The 19,538-nt window shown below is 36.2% G+C and overlaps 1 protein-coding gene across 7 annotated transcripts in view; it reads left to right on the top strand.

Annotated features, from left to right (window-relative positions):
• Nucleotides 1-7,085: 7,085 nt before the first annotated feature.
• Nucleotides 7,086-19,538, top strand: part of LOC127084453 (alpha-1,3-mannosyl-glycoprotein 2-beta-N-acetylglucosaminyltransferase) — a 32,527-nt gene continuing 20,074 nt past the window's right edge. The window contains exons 1-5 of one of the 7 annotated variants that reach the window (XM_051024901.1): nucleotides 7,086-7,202; nucleotides 7,328-7,486; nucleotides 7,570-7,620; nucleotides 7,699-7,786; nucleotides 8,505-8,567. In XM_051024901.1, the coding sequence (XP_050880858.1) occupies nucleotides 7,418-7,486; nucleotides 7,570-7,620; nucleotides 7,699-7,786; nucleotides 8,505-8,567 (271 nt within the window). In that variant the 5' untranslated portion in view covers nucleotides 7,086-7,202; nucleotides 7,328-7,417. Of the gene's footprint in view, nucleotides 7,492-7,569; nucleotides 7,621-7,698; nucleotides 7,787-8,504; nucleotides 8,568-19,538 lie in introns of all 7 variants that reach the window. The other 6 variants (XM_051024900.1, XM_051024899.1, XM_051024904.1 and 3 more) reach the window with 6 other exon arrangements.

The raw sequence follows: 19,538 nt of genomic DNA, 5'->3' as shown, positions 1-19,538 counted from the left end.
AATAACAAGCACAAGCAAGTCACACAACAATCATTCCTAGGTTTTAAGGCTTGCGTGAGTTCCATAGGTAAATACCCTCCCCACTGAAGTTTGGTTGGTTCAACCTGTCTTAGAATAGTAACCGGGTTCTAGAAGGATCTCAAATCATTGACCTTTCCTTAAGTCCACTTCAGTGCAACACCAAGTGGTTGACCGAAGCTTCCCTAAAGTCCAATCTCAAAGAGTGTAGTATCGAGTCTCAACCAACTCCAGTCGGAACCGAAGCCAGTTATCTCACTACTTTCTAATGGCCAGGATGAGTCAATTAGGGTTCTAAAGGTCTGGTTAATGCTTTTATGACACCACGCGAATGCCAAATATTTCCTCAACTAACATGAGGAACATCAGGACATCCAAAGTGCCACATTAACCGTAGCCATCATTTTGACCATTCCAGTATACGCCGGACAGTCGCGATGATCTCTTGCTACTTACCTAAGGTACACTAGATCCGGGTGTAGGATCTTTCACTCAAGCATAACATACCCAAGCAATCCCTTAAAAATAAATCAGACAAATTGAATAAGTGATCTTGTTTTTAAGGTAACCTCTCTTTTTAAATATTTAGGGTCCCCAGCAGAGTCGCCAGTTCTGTCATACGGTGAACTGGACTTTTTTTGTGGTTTTAATCGCAATGTCGCGGTTAGCAAGAGTCGCCACCGACTTTTCTTTTATCCAATAAGGAAAGGTGGAAAAGAACAGGAAAGACCTTAATTTAGATTTTGGGTTCGGGAGGTACATTATACAAAGGGAAGGTGTTAGCACCCTTTGTATCCATGGTTATCCATGGGCTCTTAATTGCTCGATCACTTATATTATTTTTGTCTGAAAAAAAAGTGTTTGTGAATTGTTTGGAAAATTGTTTTGAAAAGAGAATTTAACTTTGTAATGATTCTTGTATGAATGTATACAAAGTGGTTATCCCGTTTTAGTTTTGAAAATTGTTTAGAAAAATATAACTCGGTAATGATTCTAGTATGAATGTATACCAAGTGGTGATTTTCTAAAGGCATTTTGAAAGGTGTGAGGTGCAAAAAAATGTTTTAAGTTGTGAGCCAGCAATTAAGAGTTATACCGACCCAAGGTCTTTACGGGCATTTCCTATCCTTATGAGGGTAAAACTGTCCTTATTATTGAGAAATAAGTAGTTTTATCCTTTGGATGTAAAAGGGTCATCGTAGGGTCATCGATTGGTCATTGAAGGCAACAGTTATGAGGATACCTTAGCATTCGAAGGGACTATCATCATTTAACCGTAGGCAACATCGGAGGGTCATCGAGGGACAAAGTTGTATATTCGAAGGCAACATCCGAGGGACTATAATTTATTTTATGATGATTTAACCGAAGGGTCTTTGCTAAGGGTATCCCCACGTTCGCGGGACATGACCGTAATATCGTAATCGTAAGGCAACAAAGAGAGGTCCAAAATCACTTATTCAAAGGCAAAGTTTTACAATTAATTATATAATTAGGATGAAACTCCACAGTAAAATTATTAAAAATAATATATTAAAAAATTAACACATTAGAAATTAATACATTAAAAAATTAATTTAGGGTGAAACTCCACAAGGGTATCCCACAAATAAAGTGGAATACCTAGCCAATAACCTTCTCCTGGGATATGTGAACCTTTACGAAACTCAAAAAAGAAACATGTCAGAACACCAAATCAGGGTGCAATCGAAGATTACACCGGAGAAATATCACAACAATAAATAGGATAGGATGAATAATGCATGGCTATGATAAAACATAAAAAAAAAACAGAATAGGCCACGGATTTTGAATTTGAAAACAACCCCACGTTAGGAACTTTGAATTTTATGGCATTTTATCACAGGAATAACATGATCAAACATTCAGGGTATTCAGGCATATTTAAATTCCCATACGAAAGCAAATTATATATCAACATTTAATCATGATGCATTATATATGTAGATATGGCCAATTGAAAGTATAAACAATAGAGATACGCAAACCTGTTTGCCAATTCAAGGTTGAAGGGATTGACCACTTGTAGTATCGGAATAAGTTAGGCAGCGGGAATTGGACGGCGATGGCTTCGGTGCAGATGGGCTGCCTTCAGGGTTTCTTTACTCTGAATTCTCCGGGTAGGCAGGGTTCCTATGCCAAAACTTCTATTCGTTCTTCTCTGTTCTCTCTCTTTCTTTTTCCTCAAGGTTTTGTTCCAAGGAAACCTCAGAGTGTTTTGCTTCTCTTCCTTCTTTCTCCAGTGAATCTCCCAGTGTAAACTCCAAGTCTAAACTCCAAGTGTAAACTCCAAGTCTGAAACTTCAGTATTTATAGACTAATTTCGTGGGTAATGGGCTTGAAATGAGGGAGACCCAAGTCCAAAATAATTTGTTATATATTTATTTTAATTATTTAATTAATTAATTAATTAATTAATTAATTAATTAATTAATTAATTAATTAATTAATTAAATTTTTTTTTTTTTTTTTTTTTTTTAGGAAAAATGATGGGTAATTTTTGGGGTATGACACTATGTCATAACAAGTATTCAAAATGATTTTCATATTCAGGAGATTTAAGGTGTTAAAACGATACCGATCTTGTGAACTTTTCCCAAGTCTCTACAAACCAACCTCAAATTATTCTATAGCCTAAAACTTTCAACAAAAATGCAATTTTTTTTTAGAAAGAAAACAAAAACAAAACAAAACAAAGAAAAACAAAACAAAACAAAGAAAATAAAGTATTCCCTTCCCCACACTTAAAATATGCATTGTCCTCAATGAAAGAAACAAACATAAAATAAGAGAGAGAAGAGAGAGGAAAGAACACACCCGAGTAGTCAAGGAGGATAGGTGATCACATAAGCAGTCTTTCCCAAAGAGATATATTCTACATTTTCTTCTTCCAAAGTGGGGTTGTCATGGAATAGCTTTGGGTAATGTCCATTGAACTTGAAATTTTTATTAGTATCTTCGCCTTTTATTCCAGGATCAAAGAATCTTCTAAAAGTAAAAGTGTCAAATGGACGGGTGAAGGTGATCTGATCTGGAATGTCAGCCAATGTCCAACCAATTGCCTTTTTATGCTTCCTTAAAACCTGCAAAAGCTTATTTTCTTGATCGAAATCAAGGTTAGAAGAAATTATAGCTGGTAGTTTTTCATTCATCTCTAAATAAACATATTTCATATTTTCAGGAAGTTGCTTCAGCTCGAGGGAAGGTGACTGCTCAATAGGAGGAGTGTTTGGGGCAGCCGGGATGTCAAGAGCTTTATCTACATGAACAACTTTATTTGCAACCTCATCTGCAGTAAGAATATCAACTTGCAAGGCAGCCTGAATTTCAGCACAAACAGAGCAAATTTCAGTTTCAGTACAAATATTACAAGAATAAACATCATCAAAACCAGACAATGATGCAAAATCAGATGCAAACAAATCACTATAAGTATCATCAACAATTTCAGAAATCAAATCTATTTGAAAAACAGAATGTTCTTCCAAGGGTTGTTCCATGGCATCGAAAATGTTAAATTTTGTGACAATGTCACCAAATTCCATGGACATGGTTCCATCGTCAACATCAATTTTTGTCTTCGCCGTTTTCATGAACGGTCTGCCTAAAATGATGGGAGCTCTGCTTGTCTTAGACTCTCCTTCCATGTCCAGAATGTAAAAATCTGCAGGAAAAATTAAATTGTTAACTTGGACAAGGACATCTTCCACTACGCCAGTCGGGCGTGCATTGCTCCTGTTCGCCAGTTGGATGATCAAACTTGTATGCTGCAAAGGACCAAGATTAAGGTTATTATAAATAGAAGTAGGCATAACATTAATGCCCGCTCCCAAATCAAGCATGCAATTCTCGAATTTACTATCCCCAATGGTACAAGGGACAGTAAAAGTTCCCGGATCCTTCTGCTTTTGTGGTAAGAGCTGAGTGATGGCTGAAACATTTTTCTCGCCTGTAACTTTTTTAGATGAAGGCTTTGGCTGAATAAAAGCAGGAATATTTCTTCCCAAGTTAACTCTCTCACTTCCTTTAATCCTCCTCTTATTTGTACACAAATCCTTCAGAAACTTTGCATACTTAGGAACCTGTTTAATTACATCAAGAAGCGGAATATTTACCGCAACTTTTCTAAAAACATCCAATATCTCTCTTTCCTTGTCTCCCTCCTCAATTCTTTTATTTTTCAGAACTCTATGTGGGAAAGGGACTGGTGGCACATACTCCTTTTCTTTAATTTTTTCAGATGAAACAGGTTCAGATGGAGTAGGTTCAGGTTCAGATGTTACCTCAATAATTTTTTTACTTTTTTCAGGGGCTGGTTCTGTAACTTTTCCGGATCTCAAAGAAATTGCGCTTACATTAGCATTAGAATCCTTTGGATTGACAACTGTTTGGGCTGGAAGCTGGTTCGACCCTTGGGCTTGCATGTTATTTATTTGAGTAGCAAGTTGTCCCATTTGGGTGTTCAAGGTCTGAATGCTAGAATCGGTCCTTTGTTGGAATTGGAGATTGTTGGCGGCCATTTGTTTGACAAGATCTTCTAAGGATGGTCCGGAAGGTGCAGGGGCAGCCACTTGAGGTGAGTTCTGTTGTTGGCTGGTTTGCGGGTTTCCATATCGAAGGTTGGGATGGTTCCTCCAATTGGGATGGTATTTGTTGGTGGACAGGTCAGGAGTGTTGTTGTACCTGTTTTGATTGTAAAGGTTGGCTGCATAAGCTTGTGGCAGCTCAGTAATGGACTCGTCTCTCAGAATAGGACAAGTATCGGACGGGTGCTCAGGAGAAGTACAAATGCCACACAAAGTTGTTGTTTGAGGTTTTACTACTGCCAGCTGTTTGACTAAGGCAGTGAGTTCATCAATTCTGCTCTCTAAAGCTTTGTTGGAAGAAACTTGAATTTGACTCACGCCTTTGCTTTGCACAGAATTGTCTCTAGTGGTGAACTGTTGAGAATTAAGAGACATATTTTCAATAAGGGCTTTGGCAGCAGCTGGAGTTTTATCGACTAATGCTCCACCACTAGCAGCATCAAGAATGTTCCTGTCCATCGGTAACAACCCCTCATAAAAGTATTGGATGAGGAGTTGCTCAGTGATCTGGTGTTGAGGGCAGCTAGATACCAAGTGCTTGAATCTCTCCCAATACTCGGTCAACGACTCATTATCCTGTCTAATACCACAAATCTCTTTTCTGATCGAGGCTACTCTGGAGGCAGGGAAGTATCTCTCTAAGAACACTCTTTTTAGAGCATTCCAGCTTGTGATCGAATTTGGATCAAGATAATATATCCAATCCTTTGCTGCACCCTGCAATGAAAAGGAAAAGCTCGAAGTTTGATATGGTCTTCAGTTATTCCTTCAGGCCTCAACGGTGTAGAGCACACAACCTGGAATTCTTTGAGATGTTTATGTGGATTCTCACCTACAAGACCATTAAACTTTGGCAACAAGTGTATCAAACCACATTTTAGTTCAAAAGGAGTGTCAGCTTCAGGATATTCAATACACATGCCATTATAATTCACATCAGGGACAGCTAACTGCCTTAAAGTTCTTTGGTCAGCCATAGTCAAAAACAAACACAATGAAGGAAAACGATTAAAATAAATTTATAAAAATAAACTAACACCGAAATTAATCTAATGACGTCATTTAAAATTTTTGAGAATTTTTTCAGATTTTTTTAAAACTACCAAAACAGAAAACAAATCATAAAAAATAGAAAAATAAGGAATTTCGATTTTTTAGGGTGTCGTCCACTATTTATTCTATAAATAGAGGCTTTTGATTACTGATTTTTTCCTAATGAATCGACAAAAAATCGGAATAATCTGAGACAATTTGTTTAAAAACAGATTTTTTTTTATCTCAAACCGCAAAAAGACCAATACGCAAGTTGGACGAAACTGCGAGGAAACTAGGACCTATACGCTTAGACACTAAATCTATGACTCTAAAAACAATTAAAAGAAACAAGAATCCCCGGCAACGGCGCCAATTTGATCCGCTGTCGCGCGCGGATCAAAACGAGTAATTTTGTAAAAGCGTAATACAGCGACAATTAAACTCGGATATCGTCTCAAGGATTCTTGTTTGTAATAATTAAACGTAATCGAATGGGGGGTTGATTTGATGTTCAATTACAAAAATGCAGAAAATAAGTGATTATGAAAAGTGATTATTTGAATAAGCTGAAACGAATCAACCCACTATATCATCTTCCGACTTATCATTGATCCCTATAAAATTCCAATTCCCTAAACGGGTCTGATCCTATTCGATTACAAAAACTACTGACAAGCGCAATAACAATTATACGAAGTCTGTCCCTGAATTCCGAGTAAAGCAAACGGATTAAAACTATTGCGAATTAAGCAAACGCAATATGATCGAACGCGATAATGCAAAAGCTACACTAATCACGAAATTGATTCAAAAGCAGACAACAATCAAATTAAAGAATTCTATCATGTAAAAACAATTAAATTAAGCAAGTAATTGTGATTATAGATATAATTCAAAGGAACAAATTAATGGAAAATTATAAAAGAACCTCAAAGTGGCATCCGATTACAGTGAATTGATTCTTGGGAAATTAGTTCTCCATAGTCATTCTTTGCAAGCTCTCAAATTCGTACATGAACCGTGATTTTCCCGTTCCATTCCCCATGGTGTACGACTGCTAGACCTAGGGGAAAACAAAGACCCGTTTTACAACTCAACTGGGTCGACCCAGCCCACTACAAATGACCCAACAAAAATACAAATAAAATTCTGCAACTTCAACAGACTTTCTGGCCCTGCTACAGTCCGATTCAGCTCTCGACTTCTGAACAAAAGTTGTAGATCTTTTTCTTAGCTTTCCATCGACTGGTAGCACGTCTCAATCCGATACTCCTAGCTCAAGATATGATTTTTCTCGCGAAAGCTGCAAATGCTGAAAATTAAATACGAAAATTAAATAAGTGCAAAAATAACATAAATTATAAAAACATATTAAAACATAAAAATAATCAAAGCAAACCAAAGAAATGCTTGAGTACAAACATGAAAGAACGTGCATCAAAATGCACTGATCAGTTATCAAGTCCGTAATCAAGATAGCCTTATAAGAGGGATTTGACGAGAATGATCATGTTTTAGCGATTGAAGAAAATTTTGCAGAGTGTGAGTAAACGAAGTCCCATTCAATGGCCACGCCTCCTCTGTGACAATGTGGATCGTTATTCCTCTTTCTCTCTCGTCTCGTCTAATTCAATGCATTTTTTCTTAATTTCTCTCTCTGCCTTTAGATTAATCCAACGGCTGAGAATAGTCAACTGTAGACAAAACACAGTAGAGTAGACGATCCATCCAGATCCATCTCTAAACTGGTCTTGGCGATGGCGAAATTTTTCTGTGATTTTCGGTTACTTCTCTTTGTTGCAGCGGTCGTCTTCATCTACATCCAGGTAAGGTATCGTCTCTCTCTCTCTAACCCTAATTCATTCCCTTTTCCAGTTATTATTGTAACATCTCCTTCTAACTTGTTCAGATGAGACTTTTCGCAACACAATCACAATATGCTGATCGCCTCGCTGCTTCTGTAACTCAACTCCACCACTTTCAACATTATTAATCTATTTATATTCCATATTTCTTCTATTCACTTTTTATTTCACAGATTCAAGCTGAAAATCACTGTACAAGTCAAATGCAATCGCTCATTGATCAGATTAGCTTGCAGCAAGGACGCATTGTCTCCCTACAAGGTTATTTCATTTTCAATACATGTTTTCACACCTATTAACACTTCATAATAAATCTTAAGGTTCCTTTGTATCCACACTCACTACTGATTGTGGATTGGGGATGGAAGGAGTATTGGTGATCATAACATTAGGTGTAAGGTCTTAGGAAGATCTGAGGTAGTGGAGAACGTTACTGATTGCAACGGAGTAACACACAATGCTTAAGGTGGTGGTGTAGTTGGAGGAAATTCGTTTTCCATAGATCTAAAAGCTTTATGGTACCATGTAAAATGAGAGAAAATTGAGGAAATTGTTTCATTCCTTTGAGCTTATATATCTAGCCTATTCCTACACCTTGAGTGGCCTAACCTACACTTGATCAGAACTAGCTTTTGGTTAGTTATGCAGACAAGGCAGCAAAAGGGAGAGGAAGCTACTGAAAGATACTAGAGTTACATATCTCTCACATCTAATATTGTAATAGGTTTAAGTAGTGGTTATAAAAAGTGTTAGGCACCCTTCTCCTTACAAGCCATTTTTTTGGGGTAGAGTTAGAGTCAACCCAAATTTTTAGAGGACACTTTTCATAAAAAATATTTTTATTGATTAAATAGGGTAAATAGTTGAGTATGTGGGCCCATGCTCATTGGCAAGTTCCATTTTGGTTTATTTGATCTTTTGCCTACTTTGCATGTAGCAATCTGTCACTTAAAGTGTATTTTGTCTTGGATTCTTTCAGAAGAAAGGAAGCGTCGAGACCAAGAATGTGGGCAAATGAAGTCTCTTGTTCAAGATCTTGAAAGTATGTTATGATCATTAATAAGGTCTCTCTTTTATTTTGGGTGTGGGCGGGGTATTGGTTTCTTCACTTCTTCTATGTGGCTTGTACTTTGATCCATGTCATATAGATGCGACTAAATTTTACATTGGCTGTCAAACTTGCATTTAAATTGATAATGAGTTGGTCATCGACATTTTAGTTAGTTCATATCCATAGTTTGAGTAAGTCATGCGATGATGACCCAGAACCTTGTTTACTTAAAACAATGATGAATTATATTTTTGTTGCATTTGAAGCATGGTATATTTGCATATTGAGTTGCTATACAGCATTACTTTGTACTAAAAAAATGATATCAGAGTGAGTTGGAGCATTTTATTGTTCCATGGTAGTCTAACAATTGCACTTCTATTGTGGAATATTTAAATTTTCTAATTTTTACTACCCCAAAAAACGAAAAGGTCAATTAAAAACAATATTTGCTATACTGAATTCTAATATTTGTTTTTTATATCTGATATTTCATTGATGTAAATAGTCAGGGTCTTTCCTATAAATAAATGTCATTGCACAAATAAAGAAGGCAAGTATAGATGCTCATTCCTTAAACTGGCAATTTTTGGGTCCTTTTTGACTTTTTAAATTAAAAATTTATAGGATAGGATATTTCTGTGTGATGGTATATCACATATGCATTAGACAAGCAGTACATTCTGTGCAGTATGCAAATAAAATTTGTTTACCGATAGAACATGGACTTGAAATGATTTAAACATGTGAATACACTACACAAACTAGAGGTGGTTGTGGTCTTGTCAACATGATTCTGTTAGAACCCTACCTATGAAGAATTGTTTACCCAATCAGTTGATTAGCTGGAATAGTTAGGGTGAGATAATTAGAAAAGGTAGGATATGATGTAACTTGAGACCGAAAATCTGATTCTATTATGTGGGAGGAATATATATATATATATATATATATATATATATATATATATATATATATATATATATATATATATATATATCAGAGTTATTAATCCCGGATAGCGGAGCGGGACGGCCGACTCTAAAAATGGGATAGCGGAATAGCGGGATAGCTTTTTGTACAAATAATTATATAATAATCTATAAATCATATGACACATACTTAATGTAAAACTAAACAAAAAACACAACACTCATAAAAGATTTATAAAATCAAATGTCAAAGAACATTGCTTTATCCAGATTCCAAACATAATCAAATTCAAAACATCACATTTTAAAATTTAAACTTAGTACTATTATATGAAAATTCAAACAAAAATAGAAATCATAGGTCATCATCAAAGAGGCCTCGTTCCTCAAAATATTCCTCTAACTCTTCATCTTCATCATTTTCCAATCTTCATCTTCATTATTTTCCAATTCTTCATCTTCTTCAACATCTTCTACCACCACTTATTGTACTATTCTTGTCCTAGATGTACTTGCAACTTCAAGTTGCCTTGACCTCCTAGTGTAGATTAAAGGTTCATTAACCCCACTTGCATTGGCAACTTGAGACCAAGTTAAATCATCATTTTTATGAACCAAGTCTTCTTCTATAGGTTCACCATCTTGTTCTATACCTCCCATCTCTCCCACCAACCATTCAGTGTGATAATTAATTTCGCTCAAAACCATATGATCAATCTTGTCCCTAATTTCATATCTTTCAATCAAAGTTTGATTATACTTGATGAAAACCAAATCTTGCAACCTTTGATGCTCTAACTTATTTCTCTTCTTAGAATGAATCTAAAATACAATAATTTGAAGTATTAGTTTAATAGTACTTGAGTGTAAGATACTCTAATATCCTAATAAAAATTAATACTTACATGCTCAAACATGCTCCAGTTACGCTCACAACCGGAAGCACTGCAAATTAAACTTAACACTTTACCTGCCAATAATTGCAAATCCGGAGTTTCGGCGCCATATGACTTCCACCGTTCAGCTAGAAATAAAATAACTATCTACATTAGGATATACACAAAGTGTCTCACATACGACCAATAATTGTAAAAAAATGAACTTCCATCTTACCCGGAGCTAATATCGATCTTTGTCTAATTGCCACTCCTATACCAAAGAGACCTCTAACACCCTTGTATTCTGCCAATTGTACTGAAATCATATCTTTCACTTCATGGCTTTTCACCAATTTAAGACAATTCTCAATTTCTGGTTTATTATAAAAATATTCAAGATTGAGATAGTATCCTACAACATGTAGTGGATGATGAAGTTGACACTCCCATCTTTTATCAATGATTGCAAATACATATTTGTACTTGCTTGAATTTGAATTAAAAGCTTTTTCAATTAATTCCTTTGCTACCTCCATTGCGGCATATATGTAACCCATTCCTAGCTTCTTTATCACATGCATCATTAGCTTTTTCAATTAATTCCTTTGCTACCTCCATTGCGGCATATATGTAACCCATTCCTAGCTTCTTTATCACATGCATCATTGATGCTTGTGTCCCCTAGTCTTCTTAAACATTAAATCCAATGGACCTTTAGTCTTCTTGACAGCATGTGAAGAGGACTCAACAAGCCTCTTTCCACTTTGAATTCTCACTATCTCCTCAATTTCATTACAATCATCTTCATCTATTTGCACTAACGTCTCTTCTACTCCTTTTTTAATTCTCTCTTTCTCAACAAAATCAGCCTTTAATATTGCTTTAACATCCGACGGTATTTTAATGCAAGCAACTACATCCCCCTTTATTCCTAGTTGATGTCTTCTTGCTCTACTTATTCCTCCACTAGATGTAAGACCACCTTTATTCCTAGTTGATGTCTTCTTGCTCTACTTATTCCTCCACTAGATGTAAGACCACAAAAATCACATGTTACCTTTTTCTTGTTATTTATATCCTTCCAATGGTTATATTGCCATGTTACGTCAATATTACTACCGGTTGGTTTGAAGATTTGGTCACAAGAACCAACAAATGCTGAATGATTTGGTCACAAGAACCAACAAATGCAGAATTTTGGGATGGTACTGAAGATGTTGCCGTTGTCTAATAAAAAAGAAGAAGAAAAAAAGTAACAAATGTAATTAAAAAAATGTCTTTAAAAAGTGTAGTTAAAACAGTAGGATGAAGAATATAGAAGAACAGAAGAAGAAGAAGAAGGTGCATAACTAAGAAAAATGTAATTAAAAAGTAACAGAAAAATGTATTAAAAAACAGTAGTAATAAGAAAAAGCAGTAGGATGAAGAATATAGAAGAACAGTAATAATAAGAAAAAATAGTATTAACAAAAATAGTAATAATAAGAAAAAAACAGAAAAACAGTAGTAATAAGAAAAAGCAGTATTAAAAAAAGAAGAAAAAGAACAAAAAAAGAATATAGTAATAGAAGAAGAGTTGAAGTAAGAAAAAGAAGAAGAAAATTAACCTGGACGAAGAGTTAGGCGCAGCGCAGTAAGAAGAAGAGTTAGGGCTGTCGTGAGAAGAGGAACCGACAAGTGAGAAGAGAAAGAATTTGGGTTACAATATATTTTGATATAACATTCTTTTTGGGGTAATAAAGTCATTTTCTTAAAAAAAAAACAAAATGGGTCAAAACGGGTTAAACCCGCTCCGGCCGGGAAGCAAACCGCTCCCGCGACCCGCTAACGCAGGCTACGCGGCCGCAATCACAATCCCGGGATCGTGCCGCTAATAATTAGGGAAAGAATCAACTAAGAAAGATATAATCAACAGATACTAACACAATATCATAACTGATACTCATTATATTTATAGTATCTCAACATTCCCCCTCAAGGTGGTGCATATACATCATATGCATCCATCCTGTCACATATGTAGAGATTTAGTAAATATATCATCAAGTTAATCCTTGGAATTGACAAAAGAAGTTCTGATGATCTTAGTGTGAATCTTTTCTTTAAGAAAGTGACAATCGACTTCTATATATTTTGTCCTCTCTTGAATAATTGGGTTGGAGGAAAGGTGCAAGGCTGACTGTTTATCACACACAAGTTCCATCGAGTCAATTTCATAAAAAATTAAAGTTCTTGCAGTAAATGTTTCAACCACTAAAGCTCACATGTGACATGAGCCATAACTCGATACTCATTTGTACTTGAACGAGCAAACAACAATTTGCTTTTTGCTCTTCCATGTAATCAAATTTCCACCAATGAAAACACAATTGCCCGATGTAGACCATTTATCACATGCAACTCTTAGCTCAATCAACATCTCAATATGTAATGATATTGGCATTCTTTATAAGTAAAAACAAAGATGTACTTAAGATTTTGAATAAATGCATTTCAATGGTTGTTACAAGGAGAGTTAAGGAACTGACTTACTACATTGACGGTAAAGATATGTTGGCTCTAGCCATGCTTAGAGAATTCAATTTTTATACAAGTCTTTGGTATCTACCTGGGTCTGGATATGGCTCCCTCGGATTAGAAAGAAGTTTATATTAAGGTCCATAGGAGTATCCATTGGTTTTCAATTTGTGAGACCTCTCTGTTCCAAAATATCAAAAACATACTTTCTTTCATAGGTAACAATACCTCATTTTGGTTAAGCTACCTCATTCCCAAAAAATTAATGAAGAAAACCCAAGTTCTTAGTCTGAAAATTCTAAATAGATGTTGTTTTAAAGTCTTGATACCCTTATGACATTCAAACTTGCTGCAGGATTTTACTAAATCTTCCAAACTATCTTCGAGGTGATTGTTTCAAGTCATACATAGACTTATGTAATTTACATTTTACACTCCACTTGAGCGACAAACCCAGGAGGTTACTACGTATAAATCTCCTGCTTCATGCCCATTCTTGATATTCAACTGAAATAAGTGTGTTTCATGGTAGCCATTGCAAGGAAGAGGCGAACATATGCCATTTTCGCAACTTGGGAAAACGTATCACTATAATCTTGACCATAGACTTGAGTATTCCCCTTTTCTATTAGACGAACTTTCAATTGACCTACATTTCCATTATGACCAACCTTAACATTAAATACCCAACTACAACCAACAACAAATTTTTCAAAAGGAAGTGTAACAAGCTCCCGAGTACAGTTATCTTCTAAAGCTGACATATCATCAATTATGACCTACATATATTACAAATAGCACATTAGGTGGGGAGATAAACATTGGTGTGACAAGATATTACAAATAAGATAATGGTTAGTATTAGAAAAAATTGGTAAAAGCTGTTATATTTTATTCATCAGCCTTACCTGGTTTATATAGTGAAAATACAATAATTACAATTTATTTTATCCTTAATTGAGAATAAAGAAAAATAAAGGTAGTATTAAAGACAATAATAAAATCGGAAATAATATATTTTCCAACACCCTCCCTCAAGTTGGTGCATAGATATCTATCATGCCCAACTTGTCTATCAAATACTCAAAAGTAGGCCTTGCCAAGCTTTTGGTCAGGATATCCGCAGTTTGTTGACTTGAAGTCACGAAGGGTAGACATATGATTCCCGCATCTAACTTCTCCTTTATGAAGTGTCGATCAATCTCGATATGCTTGGTTCTGTCATGTTGAACTGGATTATGAGCTATGCTAATAGCAGCTTTATTGTCAGAGTACAATTTCAATGGAAGCTCAATTTTCATCTTAAGTTCTTCTAGGACTCTAAGGATCCATAATCCTTCACAAATACCTTGAGACATAGCTCTAAACTCGGCCTCTGCACTACTCCTTGCTACAACTCCTTGTTTCTTGCTCCTCCATGTCACAAGATTACCCCAAACATAGGTACAATATCCAGATGTTGATCTTCTATCTGTGACTGAACCTGCCCAATCGGCATCGGTGAAGATAGACACATTTTTTTCACTAGTCTTCTTAAAAAATAATCCTTTTCCAGGATTTCCCTTCAAATATCTCAGTATCCTATATACTGCCTCAAGATGTTCCTCGAAAGGAGAATGCATAAACTGACTCACTACACTAACTGAGAAAGCAATATCAGGTCGGGTGTGTGACAAATAAATCAATTTCCCAACTAATCTCTGATATCTCCCAGTATCAACAGAAACATTACCTTCTCCCCAAAGTTTAGCATTCGGATCCATAGGGGTATCTGCAGGACGACATCCACTCATTCCTGTTTCTTTCAACAAGTCTATAATGTATTTCTGCTGTGAGACCACAATACCATTTTTTGATCGAGCAACCTCCATACCTAGAAAATATCTCATGAATCCCAGATCCTTGATTTCAAAGTCTACTGCCAATTTCTCTTTTACTCTTGCCATTTCCACTGTATCGTCTCCAGTAAGGACAATATCATCAACATAAACAATCAGGACAACAACTTTCCCATCGTGGGAGAATTTTGTGAACAAGGTGTGGTCAGCCTGTCCTTGGATGTACCCTTGTTTCTTCATGGACTGAGTGAATTTTTCAAACCAAGCTCTAGGGGACTGCTTTAATCCATACAAAGACTTATTTAGTTTGCACACATTTGATCCAAATTTGTTTTCAAAGCCAGGAGGAATGTCCATATATATTTCTTCTTCTAGATCGCCATTAAGAAAGGCATTCTTAACATCTAACTGGTGCAAAGGCCAATCCAGGTTAGCAGCAAGAGACAAAAGAATTCTGACAGTGTTCAATTTTGCAACAGGAGCAAATGTCTCTGAGTAATCTATACCATTGGTCTGAGTAAAGCCTTTAGCCACCAAGCGAGCCTTGTACCTTTCAATTGACCCATCTGAATTATACTTCACAGTAAACACCCATTTGCATCCAACTGTCTTCTTGCTATCTGGTAGTGGCGTAACACTCCAAGTTTTGTTCTTTTCTAGAGCTTTCATCTCCTCAAGTACAGCTTCCCTCCACTTTGGAATTTCTAGAGCAACCTGTACACTTTTTGGAATTTCTACACTAGACAATTTTGAAGTGAAGGCAGACATAGATGAAGACAAATTTGGATATGATATAAAATTGGACATGGGATGTTTAGTGCAAGATCTGACAGGTTTTCTAATGGCAACAGGATCATCTATATCAGGATACAAAATACGACTCTCAGAAACAGAGATAGACTTACCTTTTCTTTTGTTAGGAAATTGATCATTCCCCAGTTCAGATTCCTGGCAGTGTTGAGATGTGGACTTGTCCTTTCCTTTATGGTGCTTTTTCACAAAAACCTTTCCTTTCCAAGTCCCGTTTCCTAATTCAAATTTGTTTTGTTGAAGTGACTCATTATTTTGTGGCATTTCAATTAGATCATCATTATCATCGTTTTCAGGATTCTCATTATTTTCTACAAGAGAAAATGTAGGCTCGGATTCACAAGGTTCCTTACTCATGACAGGAGTAGGATTAGATAAAGAATCGCGGCCATTTTCTGTTGGTGCAGGTGTAAAAAACTTAGAATTTTGTGATATTGGTAAAGATAAGTTATTTAAAAAACTCATGTCCTCAATTTGAAACGAGTCTTCGTTTATCTCCCCCCCTTGAAGATGAGTGTCATCAAAAAAAGGTTTATTTTCAAAGAATGTAACATCCATAGTGACAAACATTTTCTTATTTTTTGGATCAAAACATTTATATCCTTTTTGGGTTGGGGAGTATCCAACAAAGACACATTTTATAGCACGTGGCTCAAGTTTTCCAACATTTTTATGTTCATGAACAAAGGCTGTGCAACCAAAGATTTTTAAAGTCAAATCAGTTAAAACACGAGTACTAGGAAAACATTCTTTGAAGACGTTAATAGGAGTTTGAAAATTGAGAATTTTGGAGGGCGTTCTGTTAATTAAATACGCAGCTGTTAAAACAGCTTCGCCCCACAAATAATTTGGTACTTTATTTGAAAAAAGTAGAGCTCTAGCAACCTCTAGTAAATGTCTATTTTTCCTTTCGGCCACTCCATTTTGTTGAGGAGTATTAGGACATGAACTTTGATGAACAATCCCATTTTTTAGAAAAAAATCACCCAGGATAGTGTTAAAATATTCTTTGCCATTATCACTTCTAAAGATTTGGATATTTGTTTGAAATTGGTTCTGCACCATTAAAACAAAGTTCTTTACAGCCTGACAAACATCTGATTTTCCCTTTAACAAGTACACCCAACATACTCTTGTATGGTCGTCTATAAACGTGATAAACCATTTTTTGAGAGAGAGTGTACTTGTACGGTTAGGGCCCCAAACATCACTGTGTATAATAGAAAAAGGCTTTGATGGTTTATAAGGTTGTATTGAAAACTGGGAACGATGATGCTTTGCAAATTCACATGCTTCACATTTAAACGAAGAAAAGTTTTTATTGTGAAATATCTTAGGAAACAAGTGTTTTAAGTAACGAAAACTAGGATGACCTAATCTTAAATGCCATACCATAATGTTGTCATCTTTATTATTCAAAACGGAAAAAGACTTAAAGCAGGAACTTATTGTTTTTGAAGGTAGTTGTGATGCAGATCCAATTTCAAGGTAGTAGAGTCCTCCACTCTCCTTAGCACTGCCAATCATCTTCCCCGAGTTCAAATCCTGAAAGACACAGTGAGATCGGAAAAAATTAGTTTGACAATTTATATCTTGGGCTAATTTACTCACGGATATTAAATTACAAGATAAATTTGGAACATGAAGGACATTTTTAAGAGTTAACATTTGAGACAACACAACTGACCCTTTACCTGCAATGGCTGAAAAAGAGCCATCTGCAATTTTTATTTTTTGATTACCTGCACATGGACTATATGAAGAGAACAAAGTAGATTCACCTGTCATGTGATCGGAGGCTCCTGAATCTACTATCCAAGTATGACTGGGACTGACACTAAGAAATGCAGAATTACCTTTTGTTGCTATAGAGCAAGAAGGGGTTGGAGACTCAAGGAGTTTGTACAGTCTGTCTAGTTGCTCCGTAGTGAATGGGAACTGAGACGGAAGAGATTGTTGCCCTTGATCAGAATTACTAGCCTGAAATGCACGACCACTTTTCTTCTTCCAGTTAGGAGGTTTGCCTTTGAGCTTCCAACAAGTTTCACGTGTATGCCATTCGCGCTTGCAGTGATCACACCAAGGAACTTTGTCTGACCTTCTTCCCTCGTCAAGGTTTCTAGTAGCCAGAGCTGAGCCTTCAGATTCAGAATTTCGTTGTGTCTTACCCATCATAATTCCTTGTCGTGCCTCTTCCCTTCTTATTTCTGCAAAAATTTCACGAAGAGTTGGCAATGGTACTTTTCCTATAACTCTACCTCTTACCTCATCAAGGTCTTTATTGAGCCCAGCGAGAAACATGAATACACGATCATTTTCTTGCCTCTTGAGAAACAAAACACTGTCTTCTGTAAACCTCCACTTGTCATCATAACAAAGATCTAACTCTTGCCACAGTGTTAACAGTTCATTGTAATAAGCAGTTACACTCCTGTCACCTTGTTTCGCATGCCATAACTTTGATTTTAAACCAAAAATTTGAGAGGAGTTTTGAATATCAGAGTATGTTTCCTTAACAGCTTCCCAAACATCCTTTGCAGAAGGTAAAAACATGTAAGGCTTACCTATTCCAGTTTCCATAGAGCTTACCAGCCACGCAATAATCAAGGAGTTTTCCGACTTCCATTGTTTGTAACGAGGGTCTCCTGTTGCCGGTTCAGCTACTGCTCCTGTTAAGAAATCAATTTTTCCTTTGCTATCCAATACCAATCGAACGGTTTGAGCCCATTCATTGTAGTTATTCCCATTCATTTTAGGGATATTGACCTTGAGGGAGTATGAGGAACCCTCTCGATCATTACCGCCTATGTTGGAATAACCGTCACCAAAAACAATGTTGTTCCTGTTTCCATTGTTGCCGTCATTACTGCCACTGTTTATGACCACCGACGGTTCCTCATGTACACCGTTTCCGCGGCCACCGCCGTTTCCACGGCCACCGTCCGAATCAGATTGTGGTTGGTCGCCATGGTTGGATCCAGTGTAGGCTTGTGATAGGGGAGGCCACATGTTGTTGTCATTCGCCATAGGAGGTTAATAGAGTATGTGAATTGGGTCAAAAAATACGTACAGGGAAATTTTATGGTAACCCCTAACCCAACAAAAATAGGTTGAGGAAAGCTTTTACGGTAACCCCTAACCCAGTGCTCTTGATACCATATTAGAAAAAATTGGTAAAAGCTGTTATATTTTATTCATCAGCCTTAGCTGGTTTATATAGTGAAAATACAATAATTACAATTTATTTTATCCTTAATTGAGAATAAAGAAAAATAAAGGTAGTATTAAAGACAATAATAAAATCGGAAATAATATATTTTCCAACAGTTAGTAGTTGTATGCTTACCTTTGCGAATGGAAATAGGCAAATCAACATATATAGGGGGAGCAGGAGTAGTGGCGAAAACACTAAGAACAAGAGCTGAAACACGTGGTTCAAACCTTCTCTCTTAGATGATGTGATACTAGTTCAAAGGTGGCCGAGACTTCGATGAAGACACACTTGAATGAAGACACATTTGGTGCTTCAAGAGGAACAAAAGATGGAGAATTGGACTCAACAAACTCAAAATAGGGGATAGGCAAAACCTCATCCAAGTCAGACAAAGGGCATTTGAATTGTCAAAGTAGAGTATGTCCTCAAAGAATGCAACACATCCATTTATGTAAAAACGATTTGTAGAAGGAATGTTTTAAGAATTGAGGTTGAGCCTAATTCAACCTTACAAAACTAGTTTGTAAGGTAAGAATTGTTCCCATTTGTAAATATATAGAGATCATATCTCATCCGATGTGGGAAACCTAACACACTCCTTCACGTCCAACACTGTTGGACTTGGTGCGTTGATATAAATGGTGGGTGACCTTATAGCAGAAAACTGATAGCATGTGGCCCAACAGATCTTCAAGAGAATCTGATACCATGTCAATCAGTTTGCCAAACTGAGGCATAACTTAATAAAAATTCTTAAAAAATATTAAACAACT

The sequence above is a fragment of the Lathyrus oleraceus genome, chromosome 5 (genome assembly GCF_024323335.1).
Source record: "Lathyrus oleraceus cultivar Zhongwan6 chromosome 5, CAAS_Psat_ZW6_1.0, whole genome shotgun sequence".
Classification (NCBI taxonomy): Eukaryota; Viridiplantae; Streptophyta; class Magnoliopsida; order Fabales; family Fabaceae; genus Lathyrus; species Lathyrus oleraceus.
Note: the sequence above shows the minus strand (reverse complement) of the source record. Positions and strands in the feature narration are given on the sequence as shown.